Source organism: Laccaria bicolor, genomic scaffold (assembly GCF_000143565.1).
Source record: "Laccaria bicolor S238N-H82 LACBIscaffold_48 genomic scaffold, whole genome shotgun sequence".
In the NCBI taxonomy this organism is placed as follows: Eukaryota; Fungi; Basidiomycota; class Agaricomycetes; order Agaricales; family Hydnangiaceae; genus Laccaria; species Laccaria bicolor.
The window spans coordinates 65,245-89,294 of NW_001889919.1; the positions used below are offsets into that span (position 1 = coordinate 65,245).

A 24,050-nucleotide genomic window follows, 5' to 3' on the forward strand; every position below is an offset into this window, starting at 1 on the left:
GTTCTATTTTTACTCTACCACTGATCATACTTACCTACCCAATCAACACAGAAAAGCTTCCACGACAAGTACCGGTCGGAAAAGGGGAAAGGTCAGCCTGAAATACGCGTGTGCCTGCCTTCCTCCGCCAGATTGTAGTGGGGCGGTTATCGTTCGCGTTGAGGGCGATGATTCGCATCCTATAGAGGCTATTAAGGGCCAGAAGATTTGGGTGGAGATCAACCATTGGTAGTGTGTGGTATCGTTCAAACGGTCTTCACTTTGAATTGGATAATGATGATAGACGCGCAAACCGATGCCTTTTCTGATAGAATGCGCCCTTCCCTTGCTTACTCGCACTGCAGATCAACACACCATTTTATTATGACAGGTTAAGAATGATCTAAAAAATCACAACTGTGCACTAACTATCCTGCGCCGCTCTTTCCGAAATCAATGCTCACAAAGAGAAAACCTCGAAATCATTAGCCTTGTCTAAAACAAAGGCTTTTCTTTCTTCCATAAGCTTGAGTCTGATCTCCTTCGCCTCCTCCACCCCAATTGGGAACTCCTCCACCCCCTGAAATATCAGATCTCTCAGCTCCCTCGGAAGCAACTTGTCAAACACACCCCCGTGCGCGATCTCCTCCCTCCACCAATCCTTGCGTTGACATGGTACATTCGCTGAGCTGATAATCTTGATATTTGGATCGACCAAGAAAAGCGCAAGGATTTTCCTGTGCCCTGGCTTCGTCCGATCCACGAGCTCGAATGGTTGCACCTGATGTTGCAAAACATTGGGAAACGTCAACAGTCGGCCTTCGCGCGTATCTACGCTCCCGACATTCTGGAACGTTGGCCCGTTCTGGGTGCACCCGAATACTGCGGGAAGCCAATCGTGCTGGTCTTGACGATACATGATTTTGCAGCTCGTGAAGTCGCCAGTGGGCATATAGAAATCTGCGTGCCACTTGCGGTCACTTGCGGACCACCCGTTCGCAGGTGACCGCAAGTGTCTCGCAGATAATCAAAAAGGATCGCAGGTATCGCAGGTGTCACGCAGATAGATAGTCTACTACAACATAGTACTTAGTAAATTTAAACTAAAGAAATGTAATCTTCACTTGAGAACTTAAAATGTGGCCACTGCTATGCGATACGAGTCTGGAATACAGTGTTCAATTTTCTACACAAGAGTTTTAGTTCTTATTTACTCATGCCTACTCGCAAGTTGACCGCAGGTGGCTCGCAAACATCCATTTTGTGCGCAGATTCTCGCAAGTGTGTCTCGCATTGGTCTCGCAGGTGTATCGCAAGTGATGCGCAAGTTGCACGCAAGTGTACGCAAGTCTCGCAATGGATACTAACTCTCGCAAGTGTATCTTAAATGTGTCGCAGGTGTGTCGCAGATGTATCTCAAGTGTACCGCAAGCTGAATGCAAGTGTATTGCAGGTGGAATGCTGATTGGATGCAGGACATCTTGGTCATTTCGTAGAGCAATATATGTCGCCAGTATAATTTATGAATCCCATGAATGAAATGGTTCCAAAATTAGTGAATGTGAGGGAAATGTCATTGAAATACATTGTAAATGTGAGGGAAATGACAGTGAAATACATTATGAATGTCCCAAGAATTTCCTTCAAATCCGCTGAAACCGGTCTAATTGAGGAAATTGGGGGAAACACCGGAATCCTGGTTTTCTGGGGAAGTATAATGAGAGATTTTCGTCGATTTCCAAAGTTGGTTTTCGCTAATGTCCCTCGTTTGGTGTGGAATCAAGTTGGGATGGGAAGAAGAGAGCGAGTCTGGTGAGACTCCATCACTCGCCAATGGCAGACATTGGCTATTGAGTCCCGAAGTCTCTGGAAAAAAATCGACCACAATCACGTCTGATAAAGAAGGAAAATAATGGTAAGAAGCTGGTGGCTAACTAGTCATAGCCTCAGACACTGCGTTACTTGTACATTTCAGCATAAAAATGGTCTTAGTACAGACCTATAGGTACGAACCAACAAGTCAGAAAGAATCAGAGAGATTCAGATACGTTACATAAACTAGAAGGATAATTATGGTGCTCATTGAAGAAATCTCAAGAAATATGAAATCTCACAAGGTGCGCTGATGCTCGCAGATACTCGGCTCACTAGGTCTAATGTGCACGCAACTGGATTGGTCTGCATGCAAGTGACCGCAGATACTTCTTTTCGGTTCGCAACTGGCACGCAACCTGTGTCCGCAGATGGCACACAGATTTTCCTGTGCCCGTCGCCAGTGTGTTGGCGAAATGCGAGGGATGATGGAGTGATGTTCGAGGATGAGTAATAGTAAAGCACTGTTGCACAGATACGTTCATTCTGATTTTTTTTAACACCCCGAGTATAAAACAAATAATTTAAACTCACCATTTGACCTTCAACGTGCCACATTCCTCCAGCATATTCAGGCTTTTCCGGTGTTAGCTCAATATTCGCCAATTTGACAATTACTTGCAACCCCCAGATCCCAAACTCCTCCCTCAAATCAAAGGGCGGGGGCTCCTGAAGAGGCCGAAAAACATTTGGCTCAGGAAGCACGACCTTCCTTGTAGCCTCGATCCACCGCTCCCTCCTATTCCAATACGACTGTGAATACCGTTCCTCTTCTCCTTCCAGTCGTTGCGGGCCCTCCATTTCAGGGGCGTTTTCTGGGGATCATACTTCACCTTGTAGTAAGGGGTCCGGAAGATCACATCACGTCCATCTGGGTAACCCGGGTGAAGGTCTTGGGGTTGGTGTTTGTGATACCAGAGGTGGGCTAGAGGCGCCAGGGTGGCGTTCCAGAGAGGGATGGAAGCAGTAATAATTTTTTCGATGATTCCATAGAGCTCTTTATTTTTTTCGGGGGGGAGATTATTAATGTCAAGGGGGTTCAGGGATCTAAATGCTGGACTGGGGGTTGGGTAGGTAGGTCGGCCATAGGCCGAAAAAAAGATTTTTGGAACCCTCTACAAGATAGTCCTAAATTGGTTTTACAAGGTGATTTACAGTATTCCTGCATCTAGAATATCATTGTATAGTACATTATCTTGACTGGTTATTATATTTCATTATATCCAGCCCAATTTCTGGCTTCAAAATTGTTTTTCACAGTCTAATCTTCATCAAATTTTTGTCTAATGTTTTAATCAATCACAATTTACTGACAAAACAGTTAGAGACCAGTTCTTGACACCAATGGGTATGCTGTGTGACCTGATTTCAAAACTTGAATCATCTTGATGCTTTCGACACATCAGACACTCTAAACGGATGCCTGTGTGGTGTGGTATTGCACTCAGGATGCAATGGCTTGGTAAAATGGTTGGATGTGAGACTCAACAGGTGAGTATCAGTCTTGTACAAGTTAATCACTACACTCACTTATTTTTTAGTACCACCTACAATGTGTTGCATTGGAGATAGCCCCACGAAATTGGGTATGCAAAGCCTTAGAGGATCAGAGCGATCATGATGATGATGTCATATTTCCATATATAGGCATGTGCCTGATTACGTAGGTAGGTAGGTCAAGCACACAGGGCCTTACAAAAAAATTCGACCCCAGCTACTTTTTTTAAATTCTTGAACCCCCTTGGGCGCGATCGATTACAATTCAATTGCAATTCCAAGGGTACATCAGAAAACTCACAAGCTTCGCATTCGCGTCTTTGATATATCATTAGTTCATCCTGAAGATCTGTAACTTATAATGCTTCAAAGTTTCAGAGATGAAGCTGAGTGGTGCCTTCAAATTCATTATCTTATCTTATCTTGCAGAGACAGGCTTGCGAAAACGAGAGTTCTGACATGGAGACTATGTAGCACTGATAGCAGTTCAACCCGAAGGCTCCGGGTCTTCACATGTTTTTTCTCTTCTTTCGGTCCGTTTCATCATTGTACTCTCGAAATTACAAAGTAAATTGTCACCATCATTGAAGATTAGAACAAAACATCCCCTGAATTTTCAATCCGCAGTATAATTTGTTGCAGCAAAAAAACCACCCTAAAGTTAATGCTCACAAAGCGAAAACGTCTCCTCCTCAAAAACTTTCGTTTCCCTCAGAACAAATGCCTTCCTCTTCTTCATAAGCTTCAATCTCATCTTCTTCGCCTTCTCCATCCCAATTGGAAAGCCCTCCACTTCTTCAAAAACCAAATCTCCCAATTCCCTTGGAAGCCACACATCAATTCCACCCTGACACCCAATTTCCTCCCTCCACCAATCCTTTCTCTGACACGGCACATTTGCAGAGCTGATAATCTTGATATTCGGATTGACCAAGAAGAGCGCGAGAATTTTCCTGTGACCTGGCTTTGTTCGATCTTCAAGCTCGAATGGTTGAACTTGATGCTGCAAAATGTTGGGGAAGGTCAACAGTTGGCCTTCGCGCATATCTACACCCCCAACGTTTTGGAATGTTGGCCCATATTGTTCTAACCCGAAAACGTTAGGGAACCATTCGTGCTGTTCTTGTCTGTACACGATCTGGCCGCGCATGAAGCATCAGGAAAAAATGGACTTGCAATATTGGGGTATGTAGACGTGATAGCGTTGGTAGCACCATCAAGAGCCCCCTGAAATATAGCTCGTGGTAGCGGTGCTGACAAATACATATCACTACATCAGTAAGATGGAAAAATAGATTCTGGGTTTTCAGTGGTTTCCTCTGGTTTCTAGGTTTCTGGAAACTAGGAAACCAGAAACCAGGAATCCTGAGAATCCTAAAAACTATCTACAGTGTAGAACTATTTTTCCATTAATAATAGCTTGTTTACAAGTACGTAGATTCCAGGTGGTAGTAGTTCCTAGTGTTCCCCAAAGAAGGGCAACTGATCCCAACCAACACCAAAGAATACAAGGTCCACAACCGGATTGATGAGGAGGTCGTGATCCGCCGCTGTCGTTTGTCGAGTTGTGCGTTGTCGGTCTGATGACAATGAACGACAATGACATTGGTCGTTCGCCATTTGGTTGCCATGTTGCTGACAGCGACGTGGCACCTGGATTCAGAGTCAGACAGGAGAATGGGGAGGAGTACTTATGTAGGCTTACCTGGATTGGCACAGAGGAAGAGCCTAGACAATGACAACATCGTACATTGTCACCATCATTGTTGCCTCGCATCTGCCTCCAGCGGCCACTGTTTGTTCATTGGGCATCCGGCTGCTGGTTGTTGTGGCCAAGAACAGACACCATTGCCACCCTGTGAGCAGCGGTTTGCAGGGGGCTTAGAGTGTCGATGTGGTGGGTGGGCGAAATCGTAATCAGGCGATGCTTCGAGGGAAGGTGGGTGGATGTTGAACGTTGAACGTTGATGGTGGAAGTGGTTGTTGTCGAATTGTTTTCAACGTTGTTTGCTATTGTTGAAATTGTTTGTTGTCCAACTGGATTTGAACACAAACATGACCACATGGTCTGTGCGCAGCCTCAGGGTACATATATAAGCACCTGGTACCCATATCTTATTACACACGTATGTAGTATGATATATCATGTATATAGATTGTACTTCATATTATATATATACTGTGACAGGTTTCCTAGCTTTTTGCACCTGAAGTATCACCCCATGAGGTTTCCTGAAAAAGGGACATAGGTTTCTCAGTCTCCAAGTTTTCGGGTTTTCTGCGGTTTTCAGAGGTTGCCTGGGTTGAGAAACCTCTGGAAACTGAAATGCTCAATTACTGATGTACAAATATCGTGTAGTTTGATATACTGAAATTCCTGTAGTTGTACATAGTTCTATGTATGTGATCTCTCTTGGTAGCTTGAGAAAAGTAGAAGCAGAAACGGCTCACTCTTTGGACTGTATCAGGAAACAACCGCAGGTCCGTATGGCGTGTTGTGATGTGTCTACAATTATAGTCTTATTTTGAAGTGTATACTTTTCTAATGTCTGCATTGAGTGGGATTCGAACTCCAGGGCTTATGATTTTACCTTCCTTTCATTAGTTATCGATAGTTACCACTACACCAGCAGCTAATATATTGTCGATGAATCTCAGGCTACTACAAACCACAGAGTTCTTAGATTTCGTTTTAATACCATGTTCAATACCTAAGGCTACAACAAACCGATAACGCATGCACGAAGACTCGACTTGCAATCTAAGGCGTAAACATGTTCGGAGGACGCAGGAGTGTGGGGAATGGATGGATAGAGTCTAGACTACGCGGATGCGTGGTCTTCTAAAAAATGTGAGTACGCACATACGTCGCGTTGGGTATCGTGCATTCATCCTTCACAGCTTCAACTACCATGGCACACCTGGTCTCATCTCCCTCGACTGACTCCGAGTGTTCGCACTTCACCAAGCCAACAAACCCATACACAACAGCTGGGAAACCTACTCTGCATGTCGCAAGATCCTCGGTCGCATTTGATCGTCGTCACTCGCAAGGAGAAGACCGTGCTCTTGTTGGTGTTGCACAGATACAATCCAACGAGCGTTTCGGTGGGCGATGAAGAGTGGAATAATGGGCACCGTTAGTGCTCTCAGGAAGTGGGAGGATATGGTTCGAAAGACGATAAACGGAGCCAGGACACGCTAATCGGTCAAGGTACGTCAACCGTGAATCACCCACTTCATGTTATAATAGAACTCCAAGCAGCGCTTCGCACCACCCTCGTCCTCCACTTGACAAGTGTTCAAAAAGATTCACTGCTCGAAGCTACGATGGTGTAGTCCGCTGGCCGTGTGGCGGCCTTTTGCTGAAACGTGGAAGTACACACCATAAACACCAGAATCACAAATGTTCACTAACCTTCATCAAACAGCATAGTCGGTGCGCAATGCCTCTTGACGACGCTGTTGACGACAACGAGAAATGACAGCTGGCTGGCTGCGGGGCGTATAGAGGAGTTTCTGCACGGACGGATAACGAGTGTATGCGAAGGAGACAATCGACAACGAAGGGTGGCCTTTTGTTGAGTTACTATGATGGTCATTTACTCAGGTCTACCCATATTGACAACAAAGTGACGCTTGATGTGCGAGGCACTTTTACACTCAAACTCTTACATTGATATGGATAGATTTGCAGTCCTCAAATGTTACTAGTCACTAATTGAACTGTAGTAACCCAGAGTAAGTCATAGCATTGATAGCCAGCATAGATCTGGGCTGTAACTATCCATCCGACCAATAAGATATTGTGTCCTCAATTAGCTCTCGGCACTATCAAAATAACAGGGCATGCTATGATGACCAATGTGGTTACATGTTGTGCCCTGATAAGGTACAGGGCCTACATTATGTGCATATGGCTACAGATCAAACCAGCGATCTATCGGAGAAATCACCTTTTCCTGATGAGTCGCCGGTGTGTTGGCAAAACACAAGAGATGAGGGTGTGATGTTTGACGACGAGTAATAGTAAAGCGCTGTTGCGCAAATATGTTCATTCTACAAGACCGTTGAGAGCTCAGACATTGAGGATAGGGACCATGGAAGGTACAACGCACCAGTTGACCTTCAACGTGCCAAGTCCCTCCCCCATATTCGGGCTTTTCAGGAGTAAGCTCAATATTCGCCAATTTAACAATAATCTGCAACCCATTCGCTGCAAAATCCTTTCTCAAGTCAAAGGGGGGAGGCTCCTCAAGTGGCCGAAACACCCCCGGCTCAGGCAATACGACTTTCTTCGTATCCTCAATCCATTGATTCCGTCAATCCCTATATGACGCTGACCACTGGTCATCTTCGCCTTCAAGTCATTGAGGGCCCTCTGTTTCGGGGGCACGTTCCGGATCTGGATCGTACTCCACACAGTAGTACATCAGCAAGATAACAATTTACTTCTCTGCTTTTAGCAGCTTTTCTGCTTGCCACAAGCAAAGAAGTCAAAAATCTCAGAAGCTACGTTACCGAAAATGTAACAAACCGAGAAATGAGGAAAACTACACTCTACATTAACCCCTCCAACTGTGTCTTTCTCCTAGGACCCCTTTCTGGTGTATATATGAGCTACATATCGCATTTATGTACAACGACGACCTGTGGTTCAGCAGATCAGCTGTCAGTTTGAGCCAAGTTTGAGCCCATGGCGAGCTTGGCCTCAGCAGCCAGCATCTAGAATATAAACAAAGTTCTGCATGAAGCAGCATCCTCAGGCGGCGGCCAGCAGCAGGATACAATCTGAAGTCGGCACGCATGATGGAAGGACCCCGGTCAATAGCAGAAACGGTCTGATCCCGAAAATGGGGGTTTTGTCCGGACGCCATTTCGCAGTTTCTGTCCGGATTGTACCCGGCCTACCTCAAATTTTGTAAATTTGTCTGGGTTGGTGGATCTGGGGGTTTTTCGGCAAAAATTCATCTGGATTTGCAGATCTATCCATTCCAGGGCATAAAAATCGGCCCAGGTAGGTGCAAAGAGTCCAGAGACGCCCCCAGAGCTTCAACAGACAAGAATCAGTATTCTCGATCTATCTACAAAGTCCATGAGGTTCCTGGAATGGCTGACAGGCTATCCGGGCTTATTGAGCATAAGTTTAACAACTACAAAAACACGTGAAAAGTAAGGACAGTGCACAAAATGTTTAGTGCAAGGATCGAACACCCATTCTCAGGGAAGAGTGGCACACGCCATATCGTGCGCTTCACGACTCAGCTAAGAGACCTTCTGTCCGGATTGCTGCCTGAGGGTGTATGTGCCCTGAGCAATCCTGTCCGGGCTGGGGTTCTGGCTAGTTTCAACGTTTGGTCACTTTCTGTCCGGACTGGCTCCCGGCCGATTTGCAAAAATCCAAATTTTTTGTCCGGATCAGGACCAGACCGTTTCTGCTATTGACTGGGGTCCTATGATGGAAAGGAAGAGGAAGGAGGGCCAAGACGTGTTGACATGTCACCATCACTCGTTTCAGACTCCGACCAAGTTGAACAAGTGATCCGTCACACCCAGCTTTCCCAACTTCCACGTCAACGTCTGTGAACGTTGCTCCATGCTCCATCTTGATTCCATCCTGCCTTGAGGTATCTCCTCATGGGCTAACTTGGGGGCTGGGAACTTCCCATTGCATATGGTAAGCACGTTAATCTCATCACTCTCTATTCTTTTCCAACCCCTTTTCACATTTGTCACTAGTAGGCGCTGTGCTGTTGTGGCTGGCTGCCTCCCAGCTCCGGGTGTTTGTTAATACCCATTCTTTCTTCACACAGCTGTCACTGTCAATTTGGGACCATGTGAAGGATTGAGTGAAAAGTATTATCAAGAGGTACCATTAATATGTCTCTTCTTTTCACTTACATTACTAATTCTTCTGTTCTATAGCCAAAATCACACCAGGTAATTTGCGACATAGCCGGAAAAAAATGCGTAGTATATTGTGAATTGAATCGGCTTGTTATACTAATTTACATTATTTCCATTTGGTTTCTCTTTCGACGTCTTTGACTTTTTCTCAGCTTTTTTTCACTTTTTTAACTTTTTGGTAGAAGTGAGAAATTCAGCTTTTCGAGAAATTGGACTGGGCTTTTTGTCTTGTCGCTTTTCTATGTTTTCCCACTTGTAGCCACTTGCACAAGCCAAAAAAAGTAAAATGTTAAACTGCCGATGTAGGGGATACATAAGATCACAGCACGTTTGTCTGACAACTCCCCGTTGGGTTGATACATGTACCTGTCGAGGATATCCTCGGCACAGTTTTTGTGGTACCAGAGATGAGCCAGTGGCGCGAGAGTTTTGTTCCACAGGGGAATCGAAGCAGTGATGATCTTGTCAATGATGTGGTAAAGGTCTTTATGTTTCTTTGGATGGAGATTGTTGATGTAACTTGTAATTCTATAATCATCAGAGATCCGTTATGTATGAATAGAATAAAGGAGGTCTCACCTTGCCTGCCCATTACCTTCCGAAATGTCCACTTCGCAAGGCAACCATTGAAAATCTGCGCTGTACCTCTTATCTGGAGCCTTCTGCTTTTCTAACACGTTGCCTTCGCCACACCTCGCAATACAATTCTCCAATGTCGCGAACCCTTTACCCTTCCCAAGAGCCCTCGTCCGTCCATAAACAACGGGGAACAAGCTTGGGTGGACCAAATTCAGAACTTTCTCATCTGATCTGGGATGCCAGTCCTTCTCCCATTCTGGAACATCTTCAAGAGGACTGACAGCAGCTTGCAGTTCCTCCATGATCGTTTGAGATACAGCAGTATCCGATTTCATGACATCACCATTGTACACCTTTATCGCGCCACCTTCCGTCTTGTCGAAACGGCTGGCCTTGTATTTCAGCTCCTCCATGCACCACTCAGCCATGCTTTCCATAACATCTTTTCCAGGTGCAGCCAATGCCTTAGCCTTCCACTTCGCTCGGATCTCATCATCAAAGATCTGGCATTATCAGTATATTAAAACAAAACAACATGAAAATGCAAACCTTGATATTCCAGTTGGGCTTATCAGTGACTCCGTTCATAATATGCAACATCGTAAATTCGCGAAGGGTCGTGAGAGGCAATTCAATAGTCGGGGGAAGTTCCTCGTAAGGGGAATACTCGAGGTGGGCATGACCCTTATCGTTGTTCAGAAGGTTGGGAAAGAGACAAGTGGATTCGGATTCATAATTTAGAGGCTGGTCGAGTCCTGGGATATCACTGTTTGAAACCATTGGTAGGTGTAAGTAAAGGAAGGAATACTGCCCTTTGCATACAGCCGTTTGCATAATTCCGTGAACACCGAAAATTCTTTTTTTGGGCGTGACGTGACTTACCTGCCCAAAAAAGTCATTTTCCCGTGCTTTGATAACGGTGCCAATGGCGTGAAGAGTTACATTCATGACACCTTCGCTACCTGACGATCTGGAGCTACATACTTATGGTTGCTTTGTACATTGGAGAGGGGTTAAATAAAGACCTGGTGCACTGTTTTATCAGGCATGTATGAAAAGTCATGCACCAAGGCTGAGAACATGGTAAAGTATAACTAATCCTTTGACAAAAAGGACCAGTATACCTTCCATAATTGAGGAGGGATATTTTAAATACATTTCCGCCAGTCGAAACGCGAAAGAACGAGGTGCAGGACCGTCTGAACTTTTGAAAAGAGCAAGGTAAAGCTGTGCTTAATCAGGTGACTAGTCACGTCACACCCAGAAAAAGAATTTTCGGTGTTCACGGAATTATGCAAACGGCTGTATATGATTGAACACTCGAATTTTTTCTCACTATTTGTCCTGGCCAAATATGATGACAAATTTTGCCAAATTGGTAGGGAACAATGTTCTGAGAATACTTAAGTATACCATCCACAAGCTCTCTCAACACCTTCTGGCCATGAACAACATTGAAAAAAGCTCTGTCATTCTTAAAATATAATTAAGTGACAAGAATATTTATCCCTGCCTTCATTCATGAGAATCTTTTCCCCAATCCTCTTTAAATTTGCCCAGACCTCATTCAGGTAGATACTGGGTTGCTAGCTCTGCAAAACTGTCAAGAAATACGAGATATTTGTATTCTCAGCCTCCTGGGGTATTTATTATAAAACATTGTAAAGGGATGCTTATGGATCAGTAGATTGACCATAAGTATAGCTACTCAAGCTACTGCTAATGTACCAGATCAATAGCCTAAAAACTCATCAAGCTTTGTGTAAGAATACCCATAACCCTGAGGCCACTTCACCACGTCGTCTCTCAGATCTTTGCAGAGGGCGAGAGCCAGAGATGGACGAGACCTTCGTCTGTCGGCTTAATTTGGCAACATTTGTCATCATATTTGGCCAGGACAAATAGTGAGAAAAAATACAAACGTTCAATCATATATGCAAAGGGCAGTAATCCAGATTTTTACGGGGCCGTGCCGAATTGCAACGACACGTGACTGTCTTCTACCGCTGTGCCCCTTTTTCTCCACAATTTCCCTTTTATACTACTGCAAGTACTTATATAATTCTTGCAAAAATGCGATTTTCTGTGCACAGAGTAATTTTATCTGGAAGTTAGAAGTTAGAACATCGCCGTGACTCGATGGGCAGAACCCTAACCCTAAGCCTAACGCTGGCAAATTTGATCGGCGGGTATACCCGAAATCGGGCTTGTCAAATTTGCGATCTTCCTCGTTGCCCACAGCGCCAATAATATCATGCGCCACCCTCGGTAACACATTCTCTAACCTCTCTGATCCTGTCATTCTTTCAAAGTTCTTCTAAGTTCGTCTCGTCCCGTCTCCACCCCCGACCCTGCTCATTCCCATCCGTTTGTCCACGGTGAACGATGCAATTGCCACTCTTTCTCTTCAACATCCTCCTCGTTCTTCCACTGGTCCATGGGCAGGGAATATCCTCGCTTCCGCCATGCGGAATGCAGTGTGTGAATACGACTGCCACCAGCTTAGGATGCTCCGTGTATGTTTTTCTATGCCTTTCCACTTCAACTTGTACCAATCTAGATCCTACCTAGTAACGACGCAAAATGCTTGTGCAGTAAAGCGAATTTCGTCTCGTCCAGCTTAAACTGTGCACAGGGTACGTGTCCACCAGAGGACTTGAGTTCAACAGTAGGTATATTGGGCGAGCTGTGCGCAGCGGGTACGTTATCCCGTTCCATCCCCGTTGCCCGCAAACTACCCACACACGACAAGCCTCTCCTCCAGGTTCAACGTCGATTACCAAATCCTCGTCCACACCCCCCTCCCCTTTGACAACTTCTTCCAACTCCAACACCCCTTCCTCTGGCCCTACGCTTACATCCACAGCCCCCCAAACATCAATATCGACATCGATCACCGGCTCGCCCGCGCCCAGCACAGTTACAGTGACAGCGTCTAATACACAAGCCGGAACGACACTCAGCGTCCCAGCGAATTTTCTGCCAACCTCGGTCTCGGAAAGCGGTTCAAGCACGACCGTCGTAGTCGCTACTATTTATCGACCGCCCCCGTCGTCAGGAGCGATGAAGGGAGAGCTTTGTTGGGGATTTATTATGGGTACGGTTGGGGTCGTTATGGGAGCCTGGAGTTTGTGATTGTGCAATGGACCTCGTTTGATTATCGGAGGTGGTGGCAGGCTCCCTCACTCCTCTTTTTTTGGTGTGTATGAGCTTTAAAAGCGACATACGCTCATGCACCGCACATTTCTATCTCATACTAGCATTTGCTTGGACATGTTCTCCTCTCTATTTAATTCGGTCGTGTCGCATCTTGCACATCAGGAAACAGTCTATTTCTTATTAACCTGCATGGAACCTTTGGAAAGCGACGAGGTGATAGAAATTAGGAAAAAAATACATTGATTTAGGTAAATACTTGACACTCCTCCCTGAAAAAATCCTTTCGCGTCGGGATTGCCACCAGCCTGAATATCTTTCAACCATTCAATTGCAGGTCAGTCTCCCTGAGCGATTTCAACTCCTTCCAACTGGGAAGATTAAATGCCGATGGTATCCTATCCCAATAATCACCCCGAGCAGATTCATACGCACTCATGCAAGCCGAACTGCAGGGGGTGCACAGCCCTTTACAATACACCTCCTTCAACCACTTCCTGTTCCACCAATATGCCAAGGTGTGAGCTTTCCTGCCTGCTGGTTTCCTCTGGGTGATTGAAAGTCTGCCCTCTTGCGCTCTGGCAAGTTTGTCCAAGGCACATTTTTCCCGATGAAGACATTCTGGACAGGGGGCTGTTCCCAGTAAGTCATCGTATGTCACATCCATTATCTCAAGGTTTATTGTCCCCGCCAAGACGTTTCGTAGAACGATCGCACGCTGAGAACTGTTCCAGGACGAAGTGTCGCGCAACGTATGAGACGGCGTCACGTTGGAACAGTGGTAATATACGGCGGGGAGTACCCATAAAGCGTTGATGTAGGTGGCAGTAACGATGATGTTGAGCAGCGTTTCTAAACCAAGAAACCATGGACCTTGCCCAGCACGAGCGCCCCGCCAACGAAATATAAACGCGTCCATGTCCATGGGGTAGTTCCTCTCTATGTGGAGGATCGAACGGTGACGAAGGTGTTGTACTTCATATTTATGGCTGAGTAGTGCGACGCTCAATACGACGTCGACTGGAACATCCTTTGGAGGAGGTTCAAAAAAACTTCTCGGGTTAATTAACCGGATCGAACATGAATCCGAGATACTCACGCAGGATCGTAAATGGCCATAAGAAAATTCTTTACATCTTCGCCGTGACTTTGGAGATGCGTCACAGGACAACCTTCAATACTCTCTGTTCCCTCCGGAGTAGGTTCTGAAAACACCCTTCGTAAAATCGGTGATCTAGCGGAGAGAATGCTGCGGTGAATACGAAATTGGTAGTTCCCGGCTTGGATAACATTATTTCCATCGTCAAACCAAAGGCCGGGCGGACGTTGGATAGGTTCAGAGCAAGATGTGGGTTTCGGAAGGGGCCTGCCTTGATCAGATCCGTCCATTGTGCTCAGTGCTGAAATCAGGTGCAATGAGTGTATTTAGAGCTGGAGTCTCGCAATTACCTTAATCCGCCCTAATACCGTGAGGGAGAAGCAAACGATTGAGCGGGTTTGAACGGCGTTGGTAGATTACGAGTAGAGTAAGCGCTGGAGCCTGGTCGTTATCATGATTGACACGCTGTCACGTGGTATAATCCCGACGCGCAAAAAATGCGCTATTAGAGTGTGCCACAAGGGGCAAACGGCTTTCGTTGCCAGGTAAAGAGGTGATAAATAGTAAATAACTATGTCAAAATTTTTATTCCACATTTGTTGAAAAATGATCAGTTACAGCTAACTGCATAACCGTAGACCATATCTAAATTTTACTTTGTGCGCCTTTATTTGTAAATAAAATTCAAATTTTCTTGCTCATTATCTTTGCAGGAATGGTTGATAGAAAGAAAATGTTGTTGCCAGAGTAGGAAGATAAAGATCAACCCTGTTTTGCCACAGCAACAAAGATGAGGCGACAAGTTAATGTCATTGAAAGCCTGTTCCTGACATGAGGAATTGGAACAAAGAATTTAACTAATTGCCAGGGAATTAGACATTCCTATGCGGGCCAGATCACCTCGTTGCTTGGCAAATATGTAAATTCTTTGTTCCTGTTCCCGCATGTCAGAATGAGCTTTCAATGACATTAAATTGTTGCCTCGTCATTTTTGCTGTGGCTAACCCTCATCTTCCTACTCCAGCAACAACATTTTACTTTTATCACTCATTTCTGAAGTGAGGAAATTATAATTTTATCTAACTGCTCATTTTTTCTGCAAGTGTGGAATAAATGATTTAACATAGTTATCTACTGTTTACCACCTCTTTACCTGGTGACGAAAGCTGTTTGCCCCTTGTGTGCTAGACTCGAACGCAGTCTCCGATGGTAGTGGTTAATCCGAGTAAGGGAATGTAGTGTTGAATCCAAAAAATTGCCAAAGTTACGGCTGGTGTCGAGACTAGCACTATCTTTCGTGGCGCAGGGAATTCCTATTACTCCAGAGCGGTCACGCAGTGTGCAGTAGATACTCCTCACATGCTCCACGACCTACCCAGTCAGTTATACGCTGATTCTGCCTCATGCGACGTCATCCGCGTGCTGAGAAAGTGGAATCATGGAAATCAAATATACAACCTGTGACAACAAATAAAATCATGCGGATCATTGACTTGCAAGTGTCAACTGGCAACAAAGAAAAAAAATGCTTCTAGTGTGTAACGTAGCCAGTATTCTTATTCAGGTGGACCATTCAGGTGAACCTGTTAAACCAACCAGCGATCCCACGAGCGGATTCTTCCTTGGACCAGCCTAGAACAGCACAATATATTTAGTCGGTTTCTATCAAGCAAAAAGGTGGACTTACGAATGACCTCGACTGAAGGATCACCTCGCGTTGCGAATCCATGTTCCACACCACCAAATAGTTGGACATGATAGGTTGCTTTGACTTCGTTTAAAATATCTTCTGCGCGCCGGCGAGATTCGGTGGGGAAAGTTGGGTCAATTTCTGTTGGCGGAATTGTGGGCGTTAGGAGGATGAATTAAAAGATGGACCGGCACCAACCCGCCAGAGACAGTAAGAGAGGCTCTAAGAGATATGTGTAAGCACGGAGACATCAAGGGGAAAATATGCACGTACTCTTAAGTTTCTTGAAGTGGTCGTCCGTTAGGTATGCAGGGTGGACGAAAGCGGCTGTTTAGGTATTAAGCGACATTAGCTGGGGATTTCATGGAATGCGGGCTCACCAGCGGCAATCCTATCGCCGGCAGCCAGTTCCATAGTAAACGGCGCACCAAAACAATAGCCTATAATGTATATGGAAGCGTTAACCTGAACGCTATCAATGGTAGTCACGACTGACCGGCGGCATAGTACTTCGCGTCAGGGCCTAAAGTAAATAAAACGTCTGAATTCCAAGAATACGAACGAAGAGTAAGAGTAGCGTACCATATTTGTCTATGACGGCATCGATCCACTTCGGGGTCACCTCCTTCGCCTTGACGAAGCATTTATCGATCCAGGGCCATAATTCAAATCCCGGCTCGGTGTGCAGATGGACAGCATCGCCGAAGAAGTAATCAACACCCAAAACATGAAACCCTGACATCCATGAGGAACTAGAAACGATAGATTATCACGCGCTACATACCTTGCGACGCGTAGTAGTCTTGTAAGAGTTGATTGTTCAAGAAGTAAGGCCCAAAGATATCCGAGAAGAACAGGATGACTTTCTTGGGGCCCTCCGACTGGACGTGCGGGGGATCAGAGAGATAGGTTCGCAGATCTGCAATGGTTACAGTCGTTCCGGCTGGTTCGCCAGAATGCTTGAAGCCTTTGGCGCAACATTCACCTGGTGGACCAGCGAGGACAGTAGACATAGTTGAAAGGCGTGTAGTTTGGTGGCGAGTGGGCTAAAATTCGGTCGCATATAAGGATGCGGCTGAATCATCCTGGTGGACATGGCCGAGTCATCTCCGGTGGACATAGCTGAATCAGCTCCTATTGGGGGTCTGAGGTTTATCATCCATAGCACTGAAAGTGAAACAAGGGCACAGTCGGGCAGGGACAAAGCTCAGAATTGACAAAGAAAATAGCATGATGTGTCATGTTACAAGAATTGCTCGTCTTCCAAGGTTGCTTGTGACATTGAACGGATTGGTTCAGAAGATGCATACAAGCTGCGCAGCCTATCTGTAGCACAAGGGGCAATGTGGCGGACATAAGCGCAGATTATGCGTATACGACGATGAGAGAACGACGATGAGAGAATGTTTGTAAGATTTCATTCAAGCCACAGAATAGCGAAGGGGATAATGATAGGGTTAGGGTTCGACTTCATCTCATTCCATGTTCCGAACGGTCACCCGACTGTTGCCACCATCTTCTTATCGGATATCCCATCGTACAATGTCTTCTGCATTCATCGTTCCATACGACCTCAAGACACCCGTCCAGATTGCGCCTGGAACTGATGTTGCAGAGCTCTGGAACTCCACTCCTCAGGGAGACAAGCCATCAAAAGTGGGGACGACGCGGACGTTCTACAATACCCCACAGGGCAAGGTCACGACTGTCTCGTCTTTGGGCAGTGGCTTCGCGGAGAAGAGTGCTGACGCCAAGAGGGAATTGGTCAGGAAGTCTGTTGGAAATGCCGTGAAGGCGTTGAAGGAGTTGGAAGGCGTCAAGGATGTCACCGTGGATGAGTCTGCAGACCCTCACGCAGCTGGTCAGTTCACCTTGCACCTGCATGACCATTTCTCTGATCGACTAATTTAGCTGTCGCCGCACATCTGGCTCTGTACAGCTTCACCCTGAAGACCTCTCCGCCATCACGATTCAACCCCAACCTCACACAACCCATCCCTCCGAAGCTTAGCTTCGCGCCTCTTCAAACATCCACGGAATGGGATCGAGGCGTTATTTTTGCTCAGGCCCAGAACCTCGCTCGTACAGTGCGTACTCATTACACGGCATACTATGTAGTTTACCCATGCTATTGCAGCTCACGGAACTCCCAGCTAACATTCTTACGCCAACGGTTCGTATCTCCTCATGAGGTGTGACGTGAGGTTCTGACATTCGCTCTAGGAGTTTACCAACCGGGCGAAGGAAAACTTTGCTGACATTCCGAACGTCGAGATCATCATCCGAGACGAAGCTTGGGCCGCTGAAAAAAACATGGTAACCCTCATCTGGACCTGATAAACCTGCTTGATCTCATCGTTCTTTCAGAACGTTTTTCTTTCCGTGACACAAGGCACCTCAGAGCCTGCAAAATTCCTCGAGATGTATGTCCACTTCTTGCTTTCCCCTATGCCGTACTTACATCCACCAGTCACTACAAAGGCGCCCCAGACAAAAATGCCCCACCACTGGCCTTTGTCGGAAAGGGTATCACGTTTGATTCGGGAGGCATCAGCTTGAAGCCTGGAGCTGTACGTCGACCCCTTGATTCCTACCATTTCGCGACTCATCTTGGTTAGGGTATGAAACTTATGCGTGGAGATATGGGAGGCGCGGCGGCCGTCGTCTCGGCCGCATGGGCCATCGCCAAATTGCAGCTACCGTACTGTATTTCCCTTCCAGCTTTCTCCGAATTGTCTCTAACTCTTTCTCTTCAGTGTCAACCTCGTCGTCACTACTCCTTTGACAGAGAACATGCCCGGACCCAGCGCTACCAAGCCCGGTGATATGTGCGCCCTCTACATCCCATCCTCCTTCATTGTTGTTTACGATAATGTACCCATAGCTTTTACGCCATGAATGGTAAATCGGTAGAAGTGGATAACACGGACGCCGAGGGGCGGTTGGTTCTTGCTGGTACGTCTCCTCCTTGACCCCTCGATTGCACAAAGACGTGACTGATTCGGTAGATGCGATCTACTACACGGCAACCGAGTATAAACCTCATACACTTATTGATGTGGCCACTCTCACGGGGTGAGCTCTACCCCCTCCTCCATCACCGCCATGTTGAATTCATGCTTCTTCTTAGAGCCATGGTCATTGCTGTTGGCGAGGTGTACTCCGGCGTATTCTCTGTCCGTTCATTTTTACCTTTTCCTCCTTATGGTGATATGACGTGAATCATATTATAGACTTCAGATGAACTCTGGAACGAGCTCCACGCTGCGGGTGAGGTCGAGTACGATAGATTCTGGCGCATGCCGTTGGATGAAGATTTCGGCCCGCAGATTTACTCCAGTAATGCCGATTTGCAAAATGTGCGTTCTCTTTGACACCTCCCGCTTCATCTCCCCTCGCCTCATCCCATCCCTTCCATCAACTAATAACTACCTCCACTTTTCAGACCGGAGGTAGACCCGCAGGCTCATGCACAGCCGCGCTGTTCCTTAAAGCCTTCGCTGAGGGCGCCAGCCCCGAAGAAGGTAAAGAACCAGAGATGAAATGGGCGCACATAGATATTGCTGGATCCATGGAGGTTCGTTTCTTCTTCATCTTCGTTACTCAAATATGTGCTCACGTCTTCGCTTTGCCAGGCTACGAGGCCCACGCCGTACCAAGAAAAGGGTATGACTGGTCGGCCTGTCAGGTGAGACTTGGTTTGGATGCTTAGTTGAACCTGGATTAATTGTTGGTTTATAGGGCGTTGGTTGAGTATGTAACGCGGCTTGCTGGGGCGAAGTAACAATACAGATTGGAACTATGGATATTGTCACTCTGCGTGTACATGCTGAGGTCGTTGACAGCGCATGTGAAGTGGAGTTTCTGGGAGTGGTACTGTGAGGGTAGAAGAGAAGAAGTAGTTTGTGTGTGTTTCTTGTGACCCCAATAACAGGGAAGTTGGCTGGATGGGAGTGGCCATGCTGTCGGAAAAAAGTCAAACCAAGCGAAAATTGAAGCATAAGTTCAACTTTTTTCAACTTTTTTATAATGTCCAATCATAGTTTCGCCTCCCCGCAGGGAGCTCATTTCAATTAAAAATGTCTGGCCATTGCAATTTTCATGCAACGGCCAGACGTGGTTCGGCGTGACATATTTTACTGACTACCGACGTGAAGGGGTACTATTTACTCTCAGAAAAGGCCTAGACGAGGGTCAGTGATGCGGTCTGGGCAAATTCATGTAATTTCTGCAAATCAGGGTCCGGATACTCCGCCAACAAGGCTGGATCCAAGTGGAAGTTTTCGGGGGACGGGGACTCGGAGCGTGGTAGTGGTACGTCATTCGGGTCGTCAAGAAGTAACAAACTTCAAGAGGTTGGCGAAAGCATCGCGGGGACAAAGAATGAGTTGGGGGTGAATGTAGGTCTGGAGGGACCTAGCTCCTCTGATAGGAGATCATCATCTGTGTCTGTGCCAGGCAGTGAGAGGACGGGAAGGCCCAGACATGATGGCAAGATGCTCATAGCGTTGTCGTCGGTGGGTAGAAGGGTGAATGACTGCATCGAAGGGGAAGAGGGAGAGCTGAGCTTCATGTCTTCATCATATATAGAGGGGAGATGTGGTATTGACGGGGAATTAGGGTGTTGGAAGTAACCTATCCACGGTTTGCGAAAGACAAGATCGGAGTTGATTTCGTCAAGAATTGGTGGAGGCATTGATGGAGAAATGGATGGTGTGGAAAGAGGTGAGATTGCAGTACTCGATTCTCCAGCTTTTGTGCTGATATAGTCGTGATCGACTTGCATCGATTCTGGACTGGGATCATCCCAAATATCTGGGGATTGCATGGGGTATGGATCAGCCCCATTGGGTATGTCAAGGAGGGGCAGGAACGTGTGGTACGAGGGCCCTGCAATTTCACACTGATGATAGGGGTGATGACGTCAACATAGATGGGGTATCACGTAAGAGATAAGAATGCTCCAGAGACTCAGTGGGTTGCATGTGGGAAATACTGTTGCTGTCCCACTCTGGAGAGAGAGGCGAGAGTAGAGGGTCTACGCCTTCAGACTTCAGGCACAAGGTGGATTGGTATGAAGATGATGATGTGGTATCGGTGCCATCCAGCGAGTCTGTGGCAGATAATATAGGAGAGAGGCCCTGCACAGATAAAATGGGAGAGAGACATGAGGATGATGATGATGACGACGTGGCATGCGTGACGTCATGAAAAGCATCGGTTGGTGGCAAGGCCAGGGTCGACATAGGTTGCGTGGGGGGAGGCGAGAGTGGTGCCTGCGATTTGAGCACTGTGTGATGCATGACCAATGGGGAGTCGTAGCAGGAGGGTGATTGCCAGAACGTGAAAAATCGAATTTCAGCGGTGGGGTGGAGTGACACAAAGGAAATGAAACGCAGCACTATGTGCTGCCACGTAACAATGGCCAGACTTTGAAAATAAGTGCAAGAGTGGTTCTTGAAGGTGATATCAGAAAAGACAAACAAAAGATGGGTGTAGGAAAAAGCTTACAATGTCTTCAAAGGTGGGTAGTGGGAGGGCGATTGCCGGAACTTGAAAAAACAAATTTGAGCCGTGGGGTGGAGTTACACCAAGAAAATGACAAGCAGCACTATGTGCTGCCACGTAGTGATGGCCGGACTTATAAAAATCAAAAAATAATTGCAAGAGTGAATCTTGAAGGTGATATGAGAAAAGCAGAACAAAGAGAGGGTGTGGGAACAAGCTTACCATGCCTAGGAAGGTGGGTAGGGTGAGGGTGATTGCCGGAACTCGAAAAATCGAATTTAAGCAGTGAGGGGATGTATTGTAAAAAGAAAATGCCATAGCATCATGTAGCGATTGCCGGACGTCGAAATATCGAGTTTGAATGGTATTTGAAAGACACAGCGGCGGAACCACATTTCCAGAAAGCGATACGTCGTGTCAGGCCAATCCAGAGGTAAGGTTGGAGGAACAATAGCAGTCCGCGCCGCGCGGACGTCGAAAATCAAAGAACAGATTTACACAAAGCCTGTGGCAAGGTAAACGAGGGTTCAGGACAGTAAGAACAAACATAAAACTTACATGAGAAGATTTCCTCATGACAGCAATCCCCGGAACACCAAAAATCAAATTGAAATTGTGCCCATCGCCAAACTTAGTCACTTCGAGTTCTATGGGAGGCAATACATTGTTATGAGGCTTCATTAGCAAATAGAAGTGAAGGATCACAGACCGAATTGATTTGCATGACCTAGGCATGCATAATGGCTGAGATGACAAGTGCAGAGGTGGTGGAGGAAAGCATAGCTGTTTGGCCTAAAATGGAATTGTTAGTCAACCTGGGGAAGAACAAACAAAAATTGACCCACCAGAGCGGGATACGTGAACGTCGTCAACAACAACCTCTGACTGGATGGTGATGAGTAAAAGTGTAACAATAAATGGCCAAGCAGCAGATGAGAGGCGGGCAGCGTAGAGGCATAATGGCGGCAAGGGGAAGGGTGAGCATTCACATATTTCCGAATCTACTTATACCTCTGGGTGCCAAGGAAAATCAACAAAGTTCAGTGTGAGTAAGTATTGTCGGATGTATCCAGCCGACAAACAATGCGCGGGGACCTTGCAGCCAACATTCCAGGAATAGAGTGATCGGGAGAATATTCTAGGGACACGCACCTCGAATCAAAAATCCGGAGCTATCAAACTTTGTGTGTTCGATTTTCTGCAGCTCAGCTTTTCCCCCCATTCCTCCTCCCCCTCACTACTCAAATTCTTGCCCTCGCTAATTCTGCTTATGTACCAACTTCAAATTTTCTGGGATATGAATCTTTCCCCCTCCACCTGTGGTATGTAAATCCCAAATGACTGGATAGCTAGTCACGACTCCACTCTTGGCATCACCATGACTTTTCCAGCTACTCCGAAAATGCATGCGCTTCGTATCTAATTCAATGTGTCTGCCATATTTCACCATAAATTCTACTCTCCAGGTCCAGCACTTTGCAAATCAGTGGGGATTTTGTTGTCAAGGACAATCTATGGCGATTGGTAAGTAATTGCTCTGCAGGAACAAAATTATCTCATGCACGTTGTTTTTAGGTTTTCGGCGTACATCTCGCAAACGCCTCTCAACTCCGAGTCGTCGCATGTGAGCGTGAAACTTTTTTGGGAGATAAGTGGTCAGCTGTCGCAACCGGTGTGTACGTTTGAGAACGTTCTTACCCTTCAAACCTAATTTTTTTATCCTTGACATTCAGAAATTTAGCACCTGCAGACGAGGGTACGAGCGGGAACCTGAGACTACCACGTCACTATTTAAGCAGTCTCCTCGTCGTTCATGATTGTGCGCTCTTGGAGCTTTATTAGAACAGCTCCGTACAGGGCACCTCACAGTGTTAGTCGGAGATATTATCCGAGTACACGTGTCTTGAAGTCTGGGCATTTTGCGTAGCGCAAGATTGGAGCGGAGATGTGTACTCCAAACACGGCTCTTCTACCATTTTGTTTCCCCTACTTTCCCTTTCAATTAATTCTGTACCCCCATGTTTTACCTAGTCATTTGAAATATAAACTACTCAACGGTCTAACATGACGGTCGTACAGACAGTTTTGAAAAGGATTGAAAGAGATTAAAACACGACTTCCTCGTTTCCCGATTCTTCAACGTGCTTGGAACCCTGTGAATGTTGTACCTGATTTTCCAGCACTTTCGCCAGCGGAAGATGTAAACTGGGCGTGTTGTGCCCATCATCCCGTGCATTCCATACAATTATCTACCTTTCCGTATTCGTAGTGTACATTTTCTACTATTTCCAACTGATATATATATTCGTAAATGTATTTGACATATTCTACCAATGAACGAGTGCACGGACGTACAGACATTCATTGTGCGGAGGATGATCTCCTCCTCCCCCGCTTCTGATTTCATCATTACACTTGAAACACATTCTTAAAACGAATTATTCTATGCATCAGGGTCTTCTTCGGAACCCCGTCAACCCTGTGCCTGAAATTCCAGAACTTTTGCCAGTGGAAGATGCGAGCGCGGAATCGCCGTGCCCATTCAAGTCCCTTGCATTTTAAATGCTTATGGATGTTCCTCCATTGATAGTGTATAATACTTATCAAGCTACAGCTCATAAATGTATATCTACGCATTGTAGAGGCTTCGTGGAGCGAGAACATTCGAAGTGAGGAGGATGGATGATCTCCTCCTCCCCCGAATCTCATTTTCCCACCTCACTTGAAACAACCTCGTAAAGCGGACAGTCCTACGTGTCAGGG

At 46.2% G+C, this 24,050-nt stretch overlaps 8 protein-coding genes across 8 annotated transcripts; 3 read left to right on the top strand and 5 right to left on the bottom strand.

Moving 5' to 3' along the window:
* Positions 1-439: 439 nt before the first annotated feature.
* On the bottom strand, positions 440-10,614 carry LACBIDRAFT_239844 (uncharacterized protein; the record flags this gene model as incomplete). The annotated part of the gene is made up of 7 exons (XM_001887824.1): positions 440-880; positions 2,206-2,337; positions 2,386-2,646; positions 6,294-6,394; positions 9,644-9,783; positions 9,835-10,337; positions 10,384-10,614. The coding sequence occupies 7 exons, from the start codon at positions 10,612-10,614 to the stop codon at positions 440-442; spliced, it is 1,809 nt and encodes a 602-aa protein (XP_001887859.1).
* Positions 10,615-12,109: 1,495 nt separating this feature from the next.
* LACBIDRAFT_310796 (uncharacterized protein) lies at positions 12,110-13,146 on the top strand. The gene is made up of 3 exons (XM_001887761.1): positions 12,110-12,350; positions 12,406-12,533; positions 12,587-13,146. Exons 1-3 carry the CDS (start codon positions 12,220-12,222, stop codon positions 12,967-12,969), a joined length of 642 nt encoding a protein of 213 aa, XP_001887796.1. The 5' UTR covers positions 12,110-12,219; the 3' UTR covers positions 12,970-13,146.
* Positions 13,147-13,309: 163 nt separating this feature from the next.
* Positions 13,310-14,379, bottom strand: LACBIDRAFT_310797 (uncharacterized protein; the record flags this gene model as incomplete). Its single annotated transcript, XM_001887825.1, has 2 exons — positions 13,310-14,042; positions 14,090-14,379. The coding sequence occupies 2 exons, from the start codon at positions 14,377-14,379 to the stop codon at positions 13,310-13,312; spliced, it is 1,023 nt and encodes a 340-aa protein (XP_001887860.1).
* A 1,283-nt stretch (positions 14,380-15,662) lies between these two features.
* LACBIDRAFT_239890 (uncharacterized protein) lies at positions 15,663-16,792 on the bottom strand (the record flags this gene model as incomplete). The annotated part of the gene is made up of 7 exons (XM_001887826.1): positions 15,663-15,721; positions 15,777-15,920; positions 15,978-16,001; positions 16,053-16,106; positions 16,160-16,244; positions 16,342-16,514; positions 16,564-16,792. The coding sequence occupies 7 exons, from the start codon at positions 16,790-16,792 to the stop codon at positions 15,663-15,665; spliced, it is 768 nt and encodes a 255-aa protein (XP_001887861.1).
* Positions 16,793-17,321: 529 nt separating this feature from the next.
* On the top strand, positions 17,322-19,726 carry LACBIDRAFT_186220 (uncharacterized protein; the record flags this gene model as incomplete). Its single annotated transcript, XM_001887762.1, has 15 exons — positions 17,322-17,640; positions 17,691-17,866; positions 17,917-17,952; positions 18,003-18,095; positions 18,147-18,202; positions 18,250-18,349; positions 18,398-18,480; positions 18,536-18,607; positions 18,664-18,734; positions 18,788-18,854; positions 18,910-18,955; positions 19,013-19,138; positions 19,225-19,356; positions 19,415-19,467; positions 19,521-19,726. The coding sequence occupies 15 exons, from the start codon at positions 17,322-17,324 to the stop codon at positions 19,561-19,563; spliced, it is 1,473 nt and encodes a 490-aa protein (XP_001887797.1). The 3' UTR covers positions 19,564-19,726.
* Positions 19,727-20,677: 951 nt separating this feature from the next.
* On the bottom strand, positions 20,678-21,682 carry LACBIDRAFT_310800 (uncharacterized protein; the record flags this gene model as incomplete). Its single annotated transcript, XM_001887827.1, has 4 exons — positions 20,678-21,235; positions 21,291-21,454; positions 21,510-21,550; positions 21,603-21,682. The coding sequence occupies 4 exons, from the start codon at positions 21,680-21,682 to the stop codon at positions 20,678-20,680; spliced, it is 843 nt and encodes a 280-aa protein (XP_001887862.1).
* An 86-nt stretch (positions 21,683-21,768) lies between these two features.
* Positions 21,769-22,022, bottom strand: LACBIDRAFT_310801 (uncharacterized protein; the record flags this gene model as incomplete). The annotated part of the gene is made up of 2 exons (XM_001887828.1): positions 21,769-21,792; positions 21,846-22,022. The coding sequence occupies 2 exons, from the start codon at positions 22,020-22,022 to the stop codon at positions 21,769-21,771; spliced, it is 201 nt and encodes a 66-aa protein (XP_001887863.1).
* A 224-nt stretch (positions 22,023-22,246) lies between these two features.
* LACBIDRAFT_333169 (uncharacterized protein) lies at positions 22,247-23,386 on the top strand (the record flags this gene model as incomplete). The annotated part of the gene is made up of 7 exons (XM_001887763.1): positions 22,247-22,264; positions 22,313-22,332; positions 22,430-22,609; positions 22,754-22,811; positions 22,863-22,911; positions 23,029-23,106; positions 23,367-23,386. The coding sequence occupies 7 exons, from the start codon at positions 22,247-22,249 to the stop codon at positions 23,384-23,386; spliced, it is 423 nt and encodes a 140-aa protein (XP_001887798.1).
* Positions 23,387-24,050: the final 664 nt, after the last annotated feature.